General features: G+C 48.0%; 1 protein-coding gene across 5 annotated transcripts in view; it reads left to right on the top strand.

Moving 5' to 3' along the window:
• Window positions 1–18,648, top strand: part of LARP4B (La ribonucleoprotein 4B) — an 85,163-nt gene extending 66,515 nt beyond the window's left edge. For 3 of the 5 annotated variants that reach the window (XM_055431707.2, XM_055431668.2, XM_055431688.2), the window contains 11 exons: window positions 1,984–2,087; window positions 3,372–3,482; window positions 5,592–5,645; window positions 5,734–5,943; window positions 7,895–8,001; window positions 8,477–8,728; window positions 9,647–9,692; window positions 12,082–12,246; window positions 14,303–14,421; window positions 14,518–14,632; window positions 15,376–18,648. In XM_055431707.2, coding sequence (XP_055287682.2) covers window positions 1,984–2,087; window positions 3,372–3,482; window positions 5,592–5,645; window positions 5,734–5,943; window positions 7,895–8,001; window positions 8,477–8,728; window positions 9,647–9,692; window positions 12,082–12,246; window positions 14,303–14,421; window positions 14,518–14,632; window positions 15,376–15,648 — 1,556 coding nt within the window. In that variant the 3' untranslated portion in view covers window positions 15,649–18,648. The remainder of the gene's footprint in view (window positions 1–1,983; window positions 2,088–3,371; window positions 3,483–5,591; window positions 5,646–5,733; window positions 5,944–7,894; window positions 8,002–8,476; window positions 8,729–9,646; window positions 9,693–12,081; window positions 12,247–14,302; window positions 14,422–14,517; window positions 14,633–15,375) is intronic. The other 2 variants (XM_088843981.1, XM_055431679.2) reach the window with 2 other exon arrangements.
• The last annotated feature ends 565 nt before the right edge of the window (window positions 18,649–19,213 follow it).

The raw sequence follows: 19,213 nt of genomic DNA, 5'->3' as shown, positions 1-19,213 counted from the left end.
TTAGGTGTGAACTTCCTGGTGCACTTTGAAGATGGAGGTTCCACAACTTTACCATTTTATTTGTTTTTAAAAGCCACTGTACTGAGATACAATTGACATATCATGAACTACGTGTATTTAAAGGGTACAGTTGAGTCAATCACCCCGTGTGCATTGGCAAAAGCTTTACCATGGTCAGGGCTACAGACATTACTGCCTAGGGTCTCCTGGTGCCCCTGCAAGGCCTCCTTCACAGAGGGGCTTTTCTAGCAGATGTGTGATGGTGTCTCATTGTGGTTTTAATTTCTATTTCTTTAGCACCTGATGACATCGAGCCATCTTTCAGGTGCTTCATTGATGAGGTGTCTATTCAGATGCCTTACTTCTGTTTTCTTTTTATTTTTTTAGTTTTCTTACAGCTGAGATTTGAGGGGCATGTGTATGTGTGCAATTTGAGATACGTGATCTATATTAAGCCCTTATTAGAAATATGGTTTGCAAATATATTCTCCCAGTCTGTGGCTTCTCTTTGTTCTCCTAATAGTGTCTTTTGAAAAGCAGAGTTTTGAACTTTTTATATAGCCCAGTTTATTAATTTTTTCTTTTATGGCTCTTGCTTTTGGTGTTGTACCTGAGAAAACTTTGCTTAATCCAAGGTCGCATTTCTGGGGTTTTCTTCCAGAAGTTCCTAGTTTTAGGGCTTACACTGTCAGGTCTGTGGTCCATTGTCAGCTGGTTTTTGTATGTGGTGTGGGCTCTCTACTCCCTCGCATGTACATGTGCTGCCGTTCCAGTCCATTTATTGAGAAGGCTCTGCTTTCCCCAGGGCACTGCCTTTGGGCTGGTTGTCAGGGTAAACTCCCTGGTGGTTTCTCTCTGGGCCATGTATCTGTCCTCCATCTGTCTGTCTTAATGCCGTTGCTGCAGTGTGCGGATGGTACTGGCTTCACTGTGTTGTCATTCTTAGAGTAGTTGTGAATCTCCAGCTTGGTCTTGGCTCTTCTAAGTGCTTGGCATTTCCATGTGATTTTCAGAAATCAACATTTTGGTTTTTCAAAAGGTTCTATTTTTATTTGGGCTTCATAGGCTGGATTGGAAAGTATTGTCTTAAGTGTTTCAGAAGAGTTTGTATTGTAGAATAGGTGTTATTTCTTTCTTAATGTTTGGTAGGATTTTCCAGAAACCTTGTGAGCCTTGAGTGTTCTTCTCTCATAGATCCTACTTCCCAAACATGAGCTTTGGTGCTAAGGAATGTTTCAATTTCATGTAGCTTGTCTGATTTATTAGCCTGAACTTTTTCATAGTATTCCCTTATCGTCCTCTCAAATTAGTGAACCCATCATGAAATGACGATTCCACTCCTGGGGGTAGTAATGCGTGTCTGCACAGGGGTGCACAGCTCTGGGCCCTGGTTGTGATGTTGCTGTGTGGTGACCCGAGTCTGCCTGTGATAGACTCTCAGCAGAGTGACTCCAGAAAATAAAACCTAACGAAAAGGAGATAAGGTAAAAGCTAGTGAAGCCTGAGTTGGGCCTGTCTCCATGCTGGCTGGCAGTGTTGACCCTTGTTTCGACGGTGGATTGTGGTCGAGGAATATCCATCACTAGGGGAGGCTGAGGGAAGAGTGTTTGGCAGCTTCTCTGAGTTCAGAATCAAGGTGTAAGGAGACAGGGGACTTATAGAAAGGAGAAAGCCTTTGTTTTGCATTGTAATGGGCTTGGGGTGGTTTAAGCTGTGGAGGGCTTATGTCACAGAGTTGCCTCCATGGCAGCCCTTGCAGGACTCCACAGAGCCCCTACGTGAGATTGGTCTGAACCTTTCCATAGTTTATGTGTTAAATTGTCACAGATTTGATGGTTTCCCCATTGTGTACAGCTTTCTTTAATGCACCTGGCAATATGGTCTGGTATGTCCTGCTGGAATATCTCCATCAGATCGCAGTGGAGTGCAGATGGTGGATGTATTTTAATATCTGTGTACCATCCGTTTCTCTTCTCTTTACAGCTTTACCTTTAGTCCAAGTGGATGAGAAGGGAGAGAAAGTAAGGCCAAATCAGAACCGTTGCATAGTGATACTGCGCGAGATACCTGAGTCTACCCCTGTAGAAGTAAGTCATTTCTCCTCGGACAGACACTTGGATTTTTGGAGGCATGTTTTTTCCTTTGTTCTGTGTTTTTTAGGGAGATGAATTTGAAACCAAAAATACGTACTATAACACATTTTGGTCTCAAGACTTCACTATACATTTTACATTAAAAATAGAGTTTATGGTAACTTCAGTATTTAGAAGTTAGAAAGAAAAAAGGTTTCAGTACTTACTCATTTTGAAGTAAAAATAGTAAACACCAAGTTGAGACAGAGAACACGTTCATCTTGAATAACTCTCAGAGCAAGTGTTTTCTCGGTGAGGGGTGCTGTGCACACCAGTGTGGCTTGTGCTCAACTCAAGCCCACATGCCAGTATCCGTGGGTTTCTCAGTCTAATTTGGTGGTTGATTTTTTTCACTGTAAGTCATATTTTTCCATTTCTTTGTGTGCCTGTCAAATTTGGGGTGGATGCCAGGTGTTTTGGGGTTTTACATTCTTGGGTACGGAGTATTTTGTGCTCGTTCCTGAGCTGTTTGCGACTCACTTCAGTGACTTGGACCCGTGGAAGCAGATTGGCCTCGCTCTGGGCCAGTGCTTCCTGAGGGCTCCGCCTGTGGTCCTGAGTGAGCTCTGTTTTCCACTCCTGATCCTGGGAGTGGGGGAGGCGGTTCTCTCCACTCCAGGCCACTGTGTCCTAAACACAGAGCTCTGGGGGAACCTCCTGAGCTCTGTAGCTTTGTACCGGGCCTGTGCCCACCTCCTGGCCCCACATCCTGGAAGCCCCACCCATGAGTCAGGCACTCTTAGACCATCTGTACCTGTTCTTACAGAATGCTGTCCTGCACAGCCCAGGGTACACTGTCTGAAAGCCATTATTTCATACATTTTATCTTTTGTTTGTAATTATCTTATGTGGGAGGGTAAATCTGGTTAGTCTCAAAAGTCCAGCTCATTTTTTGATTTCTTAAATTATCTTTCTCCCACTCTAAATTGTGTTGTTGTTAGCCTACTGGTGTTTTCTCGTTAATTTAATTAGTGGTCTCTTGGGGTTTGGGAGAGCGGTCAGTGGGTTGTGAGCTTATTTCCTGTCGCAGTGGGATTGTAATTCTGGAAGCTACTTCGAATGCCTCAGCCACCTGGAAAGAGTGCCCTGGACTTTGGTGAGCTGGGGTTGTCTTTTCAGCGTCTGTCCTTAAGAACAAGCCTTGTGTTTTGTTAGTGAAGACAAACAGTGCACAGTTGAGAATTAATTTCTTTTCTTTTTTTTTTGAGAATTAATTTCTAACTTCTCTGTTTCCTGTAGGAAGTAGAAGCACTATTTAAAGGAGATAACTTACCGAGATTTATAAACTGTGAATTTGCCTATAATGATAATTGGTTTATTACATTTGAAACAGAAGCTGATGCACAACAGGTAAGTTCTTCCTTGTGCACCCCCTGCCCCATACCCACTGTCAGTACACGGTAGGGCTCAGTGTGAGCATAGGGGTGACAGTTGGCTGTGAGTTCAGTTCAGTCACTCAGTCGTGTCTGACTCTTTGCAACCCCATGGACTACAGCATGCCAGGCCTCCCTGTCCATCACCAACTCCTGGACTTTACTCAGACTCATGTCCTTTGAGTCGGTGATGCCATCCAACCATCTCATTCTCTGTCGTCCCCTTCTCCTCCTGCCTTCAATCTTTCCCAGCATCAGGATCTTTTCCAATGAGTCAGTTCTTCACATCAGATGGCCTAAGTATTGGAGTTTCAGCTTCAGCATTAGTCCCTCCAATGAACACTCAGGACTGATCTCCTTTAGGATGGATTGGTAGGATCTCCTTGCAGTCTAGGGGACTCTCAAGAGTCTTCTCCAACACCACAGTTCAAAAGCATCAGTTCTTCGGTGCTCAGCTTTCTTTATAGTCCAATTCTCACATCCATACATGAGTACTGGAAAAACTATAGCTTTGACTGCTGCTAAGTCGCTTCAGTCGTGTCCGACTCTGTGCGACCCCATAGACGACAGCCCACCAGGCTCCGCCGTCCCTGGGATTCTCCAGGCAAGAACATTGGAGTGGGTTGCCATTTCCTTCTCCAATAGCTTTGACTAGATGGACCTTTGTTGGCAAAGTAATGTCTCTGCTTTTTAATATGCTGTCTAGGTTTGTCATAGCTTTTCTTCCAAGGAGCAAGTATCTTTTAATTTAGTGGCTCCAGTCACCATCTGCAGTGAACCTAAAGTGCAGGGAAATCCTAAATAGGTGTGTGTGTGTGTAGACAGTTTTGTAACAGTGTGCAGAGCATAGGCATTATTTTCTAAGGATATGTAACATGGGCAGCCTAGGAAAACTGGTTCTGTTCTTATCTCTGTACAGAGAATGATTTCAGTATTTGGAAAAGTGTTTGGGAAATTTGTACCTAACTCTAACGTTGCCTGGGCAGCCTTGTGTTACGAGGTGCATGAGAAGGCACTGAGGAGCCCTGTTGGAGGCGGGGAGTTCAGATGGCTCCCTGCCATGGAAGGAAGCATCGTGTTCAGAGGAAGCACTCGCCTGTGTAGAGGAACAGCCGTGGAGTGTGAGGTGTGCATGGCGAGACCGCAGGGGCTTCAGGAGAGAGAGAGAGGAGCCTGAAAGACAAGTTTTAACTGAATGGAGGGAAAGACAGGGACTAGGAGAAGCAGGGTGATGGGAGGTGAGAGAAGGCAGGTGTGTGGAGCAGGTGCCAGCCGCCTCTCCAGCCCCCCACCAATGTGGAGAACATGGCCAGCTCGCGGGATGCAGAGCCCTCAGAGCTACGTAGGAGAACTTGGAGATGAATTAGGAGCTGTCTAAGCAGTGACTTCTGAACATCGCAACGCCGAGCCATGTGATTCTGAGTGCCCATGGGGTTATTACTAGGAGCTTGGTGTTCTCCCAGGTGAGGACTCTTGGCCTAGGGTCTGTGAAATGCTGTGTGCTTTCTGTTAACACTTAAATTATATACAGATACTGCTCGTGAGGATATTTTTCCTTTTTTCTCTTTATTGACGGGTAATCAATTTATATCATACTAATTTGAGAATTTGGGATAGGGGCTCCATAACTCTTACCAGCAGAGAAGGCAATGGCAAGCCACTCCAGTACTCTTGCCTAGAAAATCCCATGGATGGAGGAACCTGGTAGGCTGCAGTCCGTGGCGTCACTAAGGGTCGGACACGACTGAGCGACTTCACTTTCACTTTTCACTTTCACACATTGAAGAAGGAAATGGCAACCCACTCCAGTGTTCTTGCCTGGAGAATCCCAAGGACGGGGGATCCTGTTGGGCTTCCTTCTATGGGGTCACACAGAGTCGGACACGACTGAGGTGACTTAGCAGCAGCAGCAGCAGCTCTTACCAGATCTTTTAAGGAATCCATGACCCAAAAAAGGTGAAGAATCCTTGTTCTAGGTCTCATCCACCATATTCTACTACATAATTGCTTACTTGAGGTACTGAATTAATTGTAGCTTCATCTTATAAGATTAACACAATGGTATTATGGATGATTTTGTCCTCAGGCTTATAAATATCTGAGAGAAGAAGTCAAAACCTTTCAAGGAAAACCAATTAAGGTAAGCAAGACCATTGGTTACGCTTTACCTGCAGATCATTGTCCTTAAGTATTCTATTAATAATTGAAACTTCTGTGTTTTCACACAGGCACGGATAAAGGCGAAGGCAATAGCTATAAACACGTTTTTGCCAAAGAATGGCTTTAGGCCTCTGGACATGAGCCTCTACACACAGCAGCGCTACACGGCGTCGTTTTACTTACCTCCAGTCTATAGTCCCCAGCAACAGTTCCCTCTGTACAGCCTGATAGCCCCCCAGACGTGGTCAGCGACACACAGCTATCTTGACCCGCCCTTGGTGAGTCGGCCTTACTGGAGCTCCTGTTGCAGACCCTTGGCACGCTGGGAAGTAGATGCCCTCCTCTAAAGGGATGCAGTTCAGATGGTGGGTGATAAGAGACTTGCCTCTAAGGGGAACGCCAGTTCAGGTGGCTGGTGGTAGAGACCCTCCTCTAGGGGGATGCCAGTTCAGGTGGTGCAGTCAGATGGGCCTTCATGCTCCGTGGGGGGTTTTCAGTCACTGGGAGATAAACAAAGAGTTGCAAAAACTTGAAGAAATCTCCAATGATGCAATCCCCATCCTTTGCCCATTTGCCTCCCTCCTGTCGTGTGTTTCTTCTCCTAGCTGCGTAGCCCTGAGAACAGCATGACATGTGGTCATGAGCTGTGGGATAGCTGGGCCCTTCTGAGCACAGAAGGGGTGCAGTGGGACGTGGTTTGAAGGGGAGAGTAGTGTTTCCTAAGCTTGTGACAGTCCCAGACAATGGAGGACGATGGCAGGCTTTACTGCACTTTGCCGAAGCTCGGTTTTTTGCAAACTAGGACTGTGGCAGTGTCCATCACTCTCAGGTGAATGGTTGCTCCAGAGGAGGCCAACTGTGTGCTTTTGTCTCTGGGCGCTAGTTGTGTTTGTCCTTCATCTCTGAATCAGTCATCTGGACAAGTGGCCGGTCCCTTTTGTCTGGCTGGGCCATGTGAGGCCCGGCAACTGCTCTAAAACAGGTTGTGTCATTGTGAGCAGGAGCGATGAGATGGTGCCAGTTCTCAACCAGTTGTGTTACCAACTGCCTTAGCAACCAGTTTATTTAAACTCTTGAGCACAGTTACTTAAATTCCATAATTTTATGTGTAAAATTGCACATATGAAGTGATTCATCTCAAGTGTTCTTCCGTGATTTACAGTCTTCAGAATCTAGTTCTGGTGTGATGGGTGTGTTTCTAAGTACACAGTGGTTCCACAGAAGAACTTCAGAGTTGCTAACACAGCTTTCACTGCATCTTTCTCCCTCAGAATTTCCTTTTTGTTGGTTCCATTTTCTTTTAAAATTTTTGAATGATTTTGTTTTGGTTTTGAACTGTTTCTAGTCACCCTGTTACTGTAGCTTTCGATTAGCTCTAGTTAAGATGAATCGCCAGGTTTTTGACTTTTCCTTTCATTTTAATGTAGGTGGGAACTGGGTGGCACTTGGGGGTTAAATGCCTTGGGTCAATCAAGGAATGTTGTTTATACAGAAAGTGTTTGAAACCACAGTTCAGAACCAGAAAACTGGAGTGATCCCTCTTCATCTTTTTTAAAAAAGAACCATTTCAACACAAAGTTTTATCTTATTTTTGTGACTAGGTTTTTTAAAACAATTGGCTGATATTTAGTATGCACTTAAGCTATTTTACATTTTAAGATTATATTTAATATTGTGTCTTTTAAGGGTACTGTGACCCTGTTTAATTTTTTTCGGACATAATATGTTAGTATATTTGTAGTATATTACCATGAATTGTGAGTTGGGGCATAGTTATGAATGATCTGAAAATATCATGATACTCAAAGCAAGACTTACATGCAAGTGAGGTTAAAAGAGCCTCTCAGAGGTCATGATTATGACACAGATCCCTGACTGTCCCTAGGATTGAGGACTCTGATGGATTTTATTGACGTCACCAGGAATGAAGAGTTGCTGACTTGGTGTTGGCACAGTGGGGGTGTTGGCCTGGGCACTGGGACTCTGGAAACGGAGTGGGTCCCGTGCTCCGCTTGTGCTTAGCGAGGGAGGTGGGGGCCAGGGGGTGGGCTTCTGGGCAGGTGCTCCCTTCCATGTGTGTGAGGCAGATTCCCAGGGGTTGTTGTGGGCTCTCAGGACACCTTGGCCATCGGCAGTCATCCTGCCCAGCGCTCTTCTCCGTGGTGAGCGCTCCAAGTGTGATGTGAACATCCACTACCAGATTTAACCAACCTGAAGTCTGTTTTCTAGGTAACGCCATTTCCAAATACTGGATTTATAAATGGGTTCACGTCTCCAACCTTTAAACCTGCTGCATCTCCTCTGGCTTCACTCAGACAGTACCCTCCAAGGAGCAGGCAAGTCTGTGAGAGGGGAAGGCTTCAGTCTTTGCAGGGTTGTAACAGGAGGTCGCTGCCACACTGTGCACTGCCAAAGGCTAGCAGGTGCGTGTGATCACACTCAGTGGTCACACTCAGTGGAGAGGCTGTGTCCTGCTTACTGACTGTGGGTGTGACCAGCAGTCCTGCCCATTGGGGTGAAAAACTCAAGCATGGAGCTCCCTGCTGTGAGTGCCCCAGCGCCCCATGGGGACGGGTGCACTGCCTCTGTGCTCGTCTGCTTTTCATTCAGATGTAGCTGCAGCCACTCACATTGATGCTGTGTTTAGGTTTGCTTTACCAGATGTATCAGGAGCTGATTGTTTAAAGTATCATTCCTAATATTTTCCCTAAGTAGAGAGCAGACTTTTGCTCAGCCATTTCTGTGTTGGCACACCTGTTTCCTAACACTGATCATTTGGGAACTGAGTGTGCACAAACGTTTCGTCTGCAGGAATCCTAGTAAGTCTCACCTGCGCCATGCCATTCCCAGTGCAGAGAGGGGGCCCGGGCTGCTGGAAAGTCCTTCCATATTCAACTTCACCGCTGACCGCTTGATGAACGGTGTGCGCAGCCCACAAGTGAGGCAGACGGCTCAGCCGCGAGCTCGGCTCCAGAACCCTCCAGCCTTTGCCAAGAGAGACGTGGGGCCCGGGCGCGTGGAGCAGAGCAGCTTCGAGTCCTCCCCGGGCTTAGGCAGAGGGAGGTGAGTGCTCATGATTTCTGTTGGATGGGTACTGTGGGCACTACTTAAAACTATTAGTAGTTTCAAATTCCATGCATTTAGATGTCCCTCACAAAAAATCAAACGGAAGGCTGTAACTATCCAAGGCTTGTATAGTCACTCACAGGGTTACTTTTAGAGCAGAGACTTGACTGGTCCCATCTTTGTGGTGACAGGACACTGTTCTGTGGGAACCTAGGGTGGGCCAGACCCTGGGTCCTGGTCATTAATGTGTCGGCCCTGGCCGGGCAGCTGTATAGATTATCAGACCATGGAAGCCATCAGGGCAGTGAAGTGTCTTGGTACCCTCAGGCCTGTGTGACATCCATTCGGAAGGTGGGGTTGTTGCTGCACTTAAGTTGAATTTGGGGAAGGGCACTGAAGCCAGCGATTTAGACCCTGAACCTTGGAAATATGCCTTGGGAACCACGGAGTGAAAGGCTGGCAGACGGGAGAGGAAGCCCACTGTAGTTCAGTGGAGTGAGGGCTGGGGGCTTGGGAGTGGACCAGGCTACCTGGGCGCTGTGCCCCTTGGATGATCAACCCGATGGATCATTGTTGCTGGTTTTCTTTTTGCAATTCACCTTTATAGTTCCGTGTTGGATTTTGCACACCTTGCCACTCCAGCTGAATGGATGTTCGAATATTCATATCATAACAAAAGTTATAAATGGGAAAATTATTTAAATCAATGTTTTCTTTTATATCCCTATCTAGACTTCAGTTTTACTTCTTTATTATAAAATCTTTGTTTTCCTTATAAGATTGGGATTTTAGAATCTAAAGTCATCTATAGTAGATTACAAAGTTATGAAGACTGAACATGCATGCACACACTGTCCTCAGTGAAATCTGTTTCCAGTGGAAAAGGTCACAGTTTGCTGCTTTCCTTTTCTCTAGGAAGAGCTCCTTTGGTTATCGGAAGAAGCGGGAGGAGAAGTTCACAGTGAGTACCTCAGAGCCCTGCTGCTTTTGCCTGACGTTTCAACCCCACTTACACTGAACAAGCATGAGGTTTGACAAAGGTGTGAGAAGGAACTTTTAGGTGTGGTCCTGCGGTTTTCTCGCCATGTGGTGTCAGCTGGGTGATAATGGCACCTTTCGATGCTCCGAAGAGGAGGTGATAGCTGGTTTCCTGAGAAACCCCTGACTTCCCTGTGCAGCGCACCCAGGGGCACCTTGCACATATGTGGTCTATCCACACGCATCCAGATGGGTGCTTTCTGTGTGGGTAACCAGGTAGTGGTGTACTTTAAAATTACTGGGACCTGAGTTTGGACAAGCAGAATGAACTTCTCCCACGTAGGAATTAGCTCATCAGTGGTTTTCATTCAAAATATTTTATTCTGTACCCACTATGTAGAAAGCATTCTGCACAGTACCTTCTGCTGTAGCTTACAGTCAGGACAAACCCAAAATCAGTGATGGGCGTATAGGAGTGACTGTGTCTGCTTAGTGACTGAGCAGCTCTCCCTCTGGGTGGCACTCTGCAGTGGGGGCAAGCACCTGGCAGTGTGCTTCTGGACTTGGGCTCTCTATGCAGAGCTCCTCACCTGGAAGCTGAAGACCCTGAGGTAGTTCTTGATCTGGACCCCAAGCCATTGAGTTATGTGTTCCCCTTACAGGACATAGCTTTTATTTGCATAGAGTTTAGAAAGCACACGTTGGTAATAAGTGAACATCCTGATTTTACTATATTTGTCAGTTCAGTCTAGTTTTTGATGACTCCTTTGGTAAGGCAATTTGTGTCAGTTGGTTCCAGTTGGAATGCATGAATTCCTGTACATTTGGACCAATAGAACAGTCTCTTGAGATCCTGATCACCCCACAGGGGTCATCCCCCTGCTCACTACATCATCTCCAGGGGGAAATGTATCCCATCGCCATGCCGGTCTCGTTCTGTGTCGTGTTCCTAATCTGTGTGTTCATGCCTGGAACCACTCAGATGCCCACGCACATGGTGCAGGTGTGTGTATTCGACAGTGAGCCTGTCGCTGCAGTGGGTGTTCTGAGCACCTGAGAAGCTTGGAGGCAGGTGGCAGACATGAACTGGAGGCCGGGCCACACTCCCTGGGACTAGGGATGGCACTCATGCCTCACCTAAAGCCATTCAGACTCTAAAAATGTTCAAACGCCGCCTCTTTGGTCCTAAAAGCCAGGTCTTCCTTCCTAGAAATGCTCATCTTCCGAAAAGCTGGGTTCACCTCAGAAACATGCAGAGCTTTAAAGTGAAGCCTCTGAAAATTGCTTTGAGGTGAGCATGACCCAGCGTGTGCTGGGCTGCAGGGCACAGTGCAGCCTGGTTCGGAGGAGGGCATGTGCGCAAGCACGGTTGGTCGCCTGTAGGCACCAGTGCCACGGAGGAGATGGCCAGAGGCCTAGAGCATGCTTGGGCAGTGGTCAGCTTAATTTCATCCTTGACCTGGGCTCCTGAAATCTACCACAGTTTCTCTAGATTTTACTTCTGTAGAGATGCCTGTTGGTGTTAAGTTTTGGGAAATTGTGGCCTTTCCTATGAAGTAAGCTCCAGGAGGGCATGGCTTCCCGTCCAAGTAGCCCACCATTCAGCAAAAATACCTGTGTTCTCCCCAGTGTAAGCTCACGTCCCCTTTCCACCCCGTCTCTCTCAGCTCAGGAGCTGGCTGCTCAGAACGGCTGCTGGTAGGCTCACTAGGAGTGTTCCAATAAAAAAATACACCACTGCCTTTCTCTAGAGGTCTTGGACTTAAAAGTTTTACTTGAATATTATGCTGAGTTTACATTTTTGAAGTCGGGGAGTGTGATAGAATCTCTTGTTAAATACCATGCTTTTACATGCTGATTTAAAAATATTAGGGGTTTCAATAAGTTAATTTTCAGATAACTAAAATCCCCCTCCCTTTTATATTAAACTTTTTAAAATGGAAATCCTTGTGAAATTTCTAACATAAGTTGTACAGAGTTGAGAGCATGACTTTTGTTTTCTTCTACTTTCTCCTCTATTTCTTAGATTATAGACTCTGCTGTGGTAACACAGAGCTTGTGTGGAGGTGAATAAGGTTAATGTCAAGATGCAGGCTCTCGGGACTTTGCTGTGTCCCACTGGTCTGTGTCAGCTGCCTGGAGATCTCGGTGTCACACATACCCAGCTCTTACTGCATGTTTGAGCGTGGCTGGCAGAGCCCTGTGGTTCCTTCTGCATTTTCAGCTCCACTTTCATGTGAAGCTGCCTAACCAGGTGACCTTTGATAGGTGACCACGTTGGCAGGGTTGAGGACCTCAGAGACTAGGGAGGTGTTTCTGAGCCCATCTTGCCCAGCCACCCTGGGCAACTGCACCGTGTTCTTCTCTTTCAGAGGAGTCAGACTCAGTCTCCAACGCCGCCCAGACCGCCGTCCCCCAGCTTCGAATTAGGCCTGTCCAGTTTTCCCCCACTACCTGGGGCAGCAGGGCATTTGAAGACAGAGGACTTGTTTGAGAACAGGCTGTCTGGCTTGCTCGCAGGAACATCCAAAGAAAGGGTAAGATGTCTGAGCCTGATGCTCGCTCCTGCTCTTCACAGGCATGTTGTGTCCACGTGTGGAGGAGGCTTATGGAGGGCAAGTGACGCAGTGGCCTCCCATGTTTTGAGCGGCAGGGTCAGAGAGGAGCCCTGCGCTGCTGGGCTATAGAAATGCAGGTTGCGTCATTATTCTTGTTTTTTGGGACCTGCTTTCATTTTCCAGATCAGCAGAGTAAAAAAGAAAAATCTGAATCATGCCAGGAATAACATGTTTTGAATAATCTACATGAATAACTAGAAGCCTGAGCAACTTTACTGTAATACAAGGGAGGGGGGCGGTCGGTGACCTCTGTGGGCTGCCACGCTCCTAGGGGTCACTCCTTAGCAGTGACTCCATCCTGGGAATGATGGGCACTTTGGGCACCAAGTGCTCCCTGTGTCTCTGCTGCTGGCAACAGCAGAGGGACCGAGCTGCTGCCAGGACCAGGGCAGGGGGGTCCGAAACCCCTCGCCCAGCACCCCGCTGAACTCTCTCGGCCTGGCTTTCACCACCATCACCCCCATGCCCTTTCCCCCTGCCACCATCATCCCACCTACTGCCCCCTGATCTGAGTCAGAATCCCTCACTCTGGGTTGGGGAAGGCATTGCCTGGCAGACCCCATCCACGGCATCTGCACCTGGGGAGCCCTGCAGAGCCCCTCAGTGCCAGGCAGGGTCTTGGTACACTTTCAGCCAGGTCTTTAGTTGTCTCATACTGGTGTGTGATTACTGCTTGTTTTTAGCCTTCGAGACTGAGAGGAATCTGCGTTTTATTTTAGAGAGAAGAGCACTTACTAAACTTGATATGCCCTGTATGTTACTCTATACCTTAAATTCCAGATAGTGATGTCTGAGGTGTCAGCGCCCCGTGGAGTGATGGCAGAGTTGGTGCGGCCAGTCCTAGCTTCACATGGACCCAATTCCCCTCGAGGTGGGCAGAGGAGCAGGACAAGCAGGCCTCTACCCTATTTCAAAAATAGTTTTAAAAAAAAATTCTTTTTACTATTTTTTTTTTTTTTTTTTTACATTTCAAGTTTGTGTGAAATTTATCTTGAGGAAAGAATTGTTGCTTTTAAGAAGTCTGAGCCTGATTCCATCTGGAAGGGCCGTGTCACTGCTTCTCAGCAGAAGACCTTGGTGGCATGTAGTGTTCTGGGAGGCCTCACATGGGACAGGTTCTGACAGCACAGCAGCACCGCACGTGCCCTGGGCATGAGAGAACTTTTACACAAAGGAGGCATTTCCGCCACCCTTGAGTACAAAATCTTGAGAGAGGATGGTTCTTGTGGCCCCCAGGTTGCCATCACCACCTCCCCTGTGCCTCGGTAGCCATTCCTTCCTCCAGGAGGAGGTATCTACCTGACCCAGGGATTGAACCCTGGTCTCCTGGGTGGGGAGGGCAGTGCCGTTCCTTCCAGAGTTCTCACTTCTGAACTATCTGCTTTGAAGAGCGAGATTTTGAGAAAAGGCCTGTTTGCAATCAGGCTCCCTTCCAGCTTTGCTCTGTCGCCTTTTTTAATTAACAAAACGGCTGTGTGTTTGAGTGGTCACTGCCTGTCGCCAGGTGTCTGCCTTAAACAGACTAAGTCTCTTTGCTTCCCATTGAGTCATGAGAGTTCACATCACCTTTCAAGGGCTGCTGGTGAATTCAGGTGGGAACTGTCCCTCTCACCCCTCGAGGCACTCAGGTTCAGTGTGGAGCCATGCACTGATGTCCCTGCAAGACCGAGCCATGCTGGACTCTGCTGGGGACTCTGTGCTATAGATGTGAGAGTTATGGTGTCGGCAGCTCAGATGAGTGTGGTCCGGTCCCTTTGGGACGGTGGGTGTGCCAGCCGCTGTGCTTGCACACAGAGGAAGGCCGGAGACCGGCAGGGTCTGCCCAGAGGAAGGGCGGCTGCAGTGTCCACTCTGCCTGGGGTTGGCCCACGCCTGCTCCCGAAGACAGCGGACACCATCGCTGTGTTTAAGATCATTGACAGAGACTTGCTGGACGTGCCTCTATGCGGTGATGAACTCTTCTTCATGGTTTCAGAGCCTGAATGCAGACGCCAGCACGAACACTCTTCCTGCGGTGCCCCCCCGAGAGCCCTCGGCGCCCTGTGCCGTGTCCACAGCCTGCGAGCGCACCCCATCCCCTGCCCGCCCGCCTGAGTAAGTCCGGCCATGCCCAGGGCCCTGCGCCCGGTGCCCTCTGCGGGGATGCCCACTTATGTCCACTCATGCGTGTGCCTGGTGGCGTCTTTCCAGGGACACCAAGGTGGTAGAGAAGCAGAGGGAAACCCTGAGTGTGGACAGACTGCCTCCTGCCCTGGCCCTGAGCACCACTGCAAGTAAATCGGTGCAGGTGAACGGTGCCGCTTCGGTACGTGCCCGCAGGGGTGGGGGGATGCCCAGAGGCTCCCAGAATGGGTGGCCACGCACGTGCACAGCAGGCACAGGGTACCAGGGCCTTGAGTGATAATTCCAGCTGACCACTCTGGCTGTTCATCATCTGAGGAGCTGCAGCTTTCAGCTCCTGTGCCTCGTGGATCAGAGGGTCCCCCATCTCCCACCCTACTGCTCTTCCTTTCATTTTTAAGTTACAAATGGTTGATGGAGATGACAGACTTTAAATGTCCTCTTCTGTCATTTAGCCTTCATGCTTCCACTTACCTGGAAATGCCCTGTCCCTTCTTTAAGTTGTTACCTCTGACTTTCCTGCATCTCACTCCAGCCCCCACACGGGCCGGCCATCCTCTTGCCCAATCCCGGAGGCCATGTGGCCAGCAAAAGCAGCTGCTGCTCTTGTTCTTGCAGCTGCCTGGTATCTGCCGCCTCTTTGGGCTTGTCTGTGCCTCGGAAGTGCCCACAGGCCAGAGGCTGGAAGGAGTTCAATCTGCACTCTTCTTCTCCATGCCTTTTATCCTTTTATCCATTTTTACAAAGTATTTGTAGAGTGTCTTGGAGGGAAAGTTGTGTTCCAGGGGAAACTCAGTTTTTCAAATGCAGGAACTCTTCATTTAAGATACTTCTGAATGTGGTCACAGCTAGAAACTTGTGCCTCTGCCTCTGGGAACCTGATTCTCACATGTCATCACACTAATCCCAGAGTTGTCCGTTTCCCAGGAATTGCGAAAACCCAGCTACGCAGAGATTTGTCAGAGGACAAGTAGAGAGCCGCCGTCTTCCCCGTTGCAACCCCAGAAAGAACAGAAGCCAAACCTGGTCGGCTGTGGGAAGGAAGAGAGGAAGGTCACGGAGAGAGAGCCCCCTGCCCCCAAGTCCAGCCCAGGACCACCCAAAGACCAGAGAAGGCCGCTGGGCCGCCGGCCATCACCCCCGGGCTTGGGGCGGCGTCCGCACAGAGAACAGAGCCCCCTACCCAGGCCCCCTCAGTGAGCACGGAGGTCTGGGAGGGCTGCAAGGAGCTGAGGTCGCCACAACTAGGCACTGTCCCACTCGGACGTGAGTGAGCCGCTGGCTAGGAGCTTGCAGTGTAGATGAGGCCCACAAGGTGCCTGCAAGTTATTTTTCTTCTATGAGTCGGATTTCCCCCCTCTTGAAAAAAATCTATTTTTCAGGATTTAATTAATATAAACCTTATTTTAGGTTGGTGCTTAACTGGAGGTGATGCATAAGTCTGATTTTTTTCAGGATAGAAAATGCATTTATCCTAACAAATTGATATTTTTTATTAAGCCTCCATGTGGCTATGAATGCAAGCTATATATATAGTGAGTTTTTCTAAATTAAGCGGAACTATGCTACTTCATTTTTTAAAATAACTGGTTAGCAAGTGCGTATCTCTGAGATGTCCAGGCCCCCGGGTGAAGCTGAGGACCGAGGGAGAAGGACTAAGGTGATGCTATGAGCACAGTCTGGGGGAGTGGGCTGGGCTCTCCAGCCTGGGAGCTGCCCTTCACTCGGAAGCCTAACAGGTGGTTCTAGCGTTTTCTAAGCAGAGTCTGGTTTTGATCCACTGGGCAGAGTAAGCCTGCACAGCCCCGAGAGCCCTCTTGTCCTGCCAGCAAGTAACCAGCTCCTCACTCTAGTCTCAAGTGGCTGTTATGTAAGATAAACTCAAAGCACATTGTGAATAGAACTCAAATGAAATATAAACTTTGTAGCCCACTGACATGTTACCGCGAAATTGTACCCTGACGTTTTGCTCCAGCGAGTGGGTGGGGAGGGCGTGGAGCTCTCAGTCAGCCCTCCCAGCCCGCCCCCGTTCCTGGGTTCTCCCAGCAGCTCCGCCCCTAGGCCCTCCCAGCCCCCGCGCCGATCGTGGGGGAGGCGGTCGTGGTGCCCTCTGGTGGCGGAGGGTCCCAGTCCGCTCTCCTTACCTCCAAGACAGGGTCAGTGATCCCTTCTCCAAGTGCTGCTCTCCAAGAACACGCATGCACTAAAGCTAGCAGTTGATAATAAAGTTTAACATAAATTATTTTGTTTTAAAATGCCTAAATTTTTTCTTTACGTATTCTAAGCAGCAGACTTTAAAATATTTCCTGCTAAATGTAACCATACAGTTTATTCCACGAAATGTTATTTAATAAGACTGAGGGTTTTTTTTTTAAGAGATTATTTCCATCCAATATTTAAAGACTTGAATTTTATTTAAACTTGAAAATGACTTTGCCTTAACTTTTGTATAGGACAGCTTAAGAGTTCTGAGATGGGCCTGGGTTGGCATGAGTGGGGTCTGCTGTCACGGTGTCACTGGGTGAGCACTGTAGGGAGGACTAGCAGTCGTGTTTGTAATTTACCTGGAAGATCTTACACAGTTGATCTTTTTTCAGATTGTTGAAAAATCCTGTAAATGCAAATAGTCAATACTGTATTAAATATGTGCACTTGGGAGTGTGTGCTTTGCTTGTACAGTTGTAAATAATCAGAACATATTAAAAAGGTACCCTAAAGAGAAAAATCTGATAAAAATTGATATATTATAAATGTTACTATTGACCTGGATGTAGATAAACTCATTGTTGTGGTTTGAATATTATTTTAATTTGTTGAAGTTTTTTTCTTTTTCTCTTGTGGTGTGTTGAACTGATTTCTGCCTCTTTGCTGCTGCGAAAGGGAGATGGAAGTCTGATTAAAACCTTCAAATGTTTTCATGCTCTTCTTAAAAGTATGTTAAGTATGTACTAATCACACCTAATTGTGAAAGGGTTTTCAAAATATAATCTGTAAAGTGGAAACTGGCAGGATCTGCAAGTGAAAGTGAAAAATAATCTCTTTAGAATCACAAATGGCTAATAAGCATGACACGCCTGCGGAGGAGAGCAGGCCCGTCTCCTGGAGAGCAGCGTCTTTGTTCAAAGGCCTGGACACCCACACGGTGCTCATGTTTCCGAGGCCCCTGAAAGGAGCAGGGAATTTACTTCATTGTAGTTATGAGATTGCTGACTAAGAGAGTTTGAAATGATTGACCTGTTCCACTGAAACCAGTGCATACTATAGGAAGAGCTGGAGAGGCCCAGGACCCCGTGATGTGGCTGCTGGAGGAGGGAGCGATGCAGCACGTTGCCCCGAAGTCCAAGCCCCGTGGAGCTCAGACACTGGTTTTCAGTAGGTCCCTCCCTGGAGGGCCATCCGTGCTGTGTGGCCCTGTGACGGCAGCCGGGCCCCCAAGTGTTGTGACTCATCGGTCACATGAGGCCTCCGCTCCCGCAGCCTCGAGTCCAGACTTCACTCGGATGTCATTTTTATCGCATCCTTTTTAATTAAGCAAGGGTGATATGCCAAATAGCCATGTAATGTCCCCCAACCCCGCCTTTCTGAGGTTCCTGAGATTTTCCACTCACAGAAAGCACGGGGGTGTCTGGCTTCCTGCCACGTAGCACCTCTGCGGGCAGTCCCTCAGGTAGAGTCAGAGACGGCGGCACAGACGGCGTTCTCCTTGGACAATTGTGCAGTGTTGTTTGGAGAGATGGGGGGGAGAGCCCCACCCTGTTTCACATGAATTTCGCACAGTCGTTGCTCTCTGAGAGTCCGTGTCATGCTGTTTCTGATCAGACCCTCCTGTAACCACCACTGGTGGTCGCTAGTGTGGCAAGAAATGTGTCATGTTGCCACGTGGTCAGGACCATCACGGCGCCATGTGGAGTCCGCAATGGGGCCCTCTGCCTCGGGGCAGGCGTGGCCGGAGTCTGCATCCAGGTCCGAGGAGCAGCAGATGATGGGCCTGAAGGGAGCAGCCGTGGTGCCAGCTTGCAGGAGGGCAGTGGCACGGACACCTTGCCAGGGCTTCTGTTTCTGTTCTACTTTTTTTCATTAAGACTGGAATCAAGCTTATGTGTAAACTATTGGTAATTTAAGTTTCCTTTTGTGTCATTCAGTGTAAAACTGTCTAATTTGAAAAAATGTAGGTTATGAAAAATAAAGATTTAGGCACTGTTTGGGTTTTCTTTTGACTTTTTTAAAATTATAATTTTCAGGAATGCAATTTTAAAAATGGTATTTTGTCTGATCCCATGTGTGTCGTGAGAATGAAGTCCGGGTTCCATCGTCTCTCAAGTCCTTGCAGTGGGACTGCTGTGCCCCGTGGCTCAGTTGTCAGCCTGCAGGGTGGGCACTCAGGCAAGTATTGATGAGGACACAGTTCATTAAATCCAAGGTTTACCATGAGAATAAGGATCCCTGTGTCTGGCTCTTCTGTTTCTTCTGTTCAATGGCCTGGTCTCAGGAGATGCCCACATAAAGTCACCTGGGGTAGAGATGGGGCCATCGTGTTCAAATCCTAAGTGAGCCTCAGAAACTGTGATGGACTTGACCCTAAGTTCAGTGGTAGCCCACACCCACGCTGACCCCTTGGAGCCATCCCATGCCTGCAGTAGTAGCTCAGGCTTCTGGGCCTCCCAAGGTCTGTTCAGAGACCAGGTCTTTTTCAGTGCAATAGGTATTGTCCACAGCAGGTGTGACCCACTGAATTAGGCTAGGACAACTGTGGAGCCTGCACACA

Source organism: Moschus berezovskii, chromosome 15 (genome assembly GCF_049115385.1).
Source record: "Moschus berezovskii isolate FMDL1 chromosome 15, NW_MosBer_1.0, whole genome shotgun sequence".
NCBI lineage: Eukaryota > Metazoa > Chordata > Mammalia > Artiodactyla > Moschidae > Moschus > Moschus berezovskii.
The sequence above is the reverse complement of the archived record's forward strand: the minus strand, read 5'-3'. Positions and strand labels throughout refer to the sequence as shown.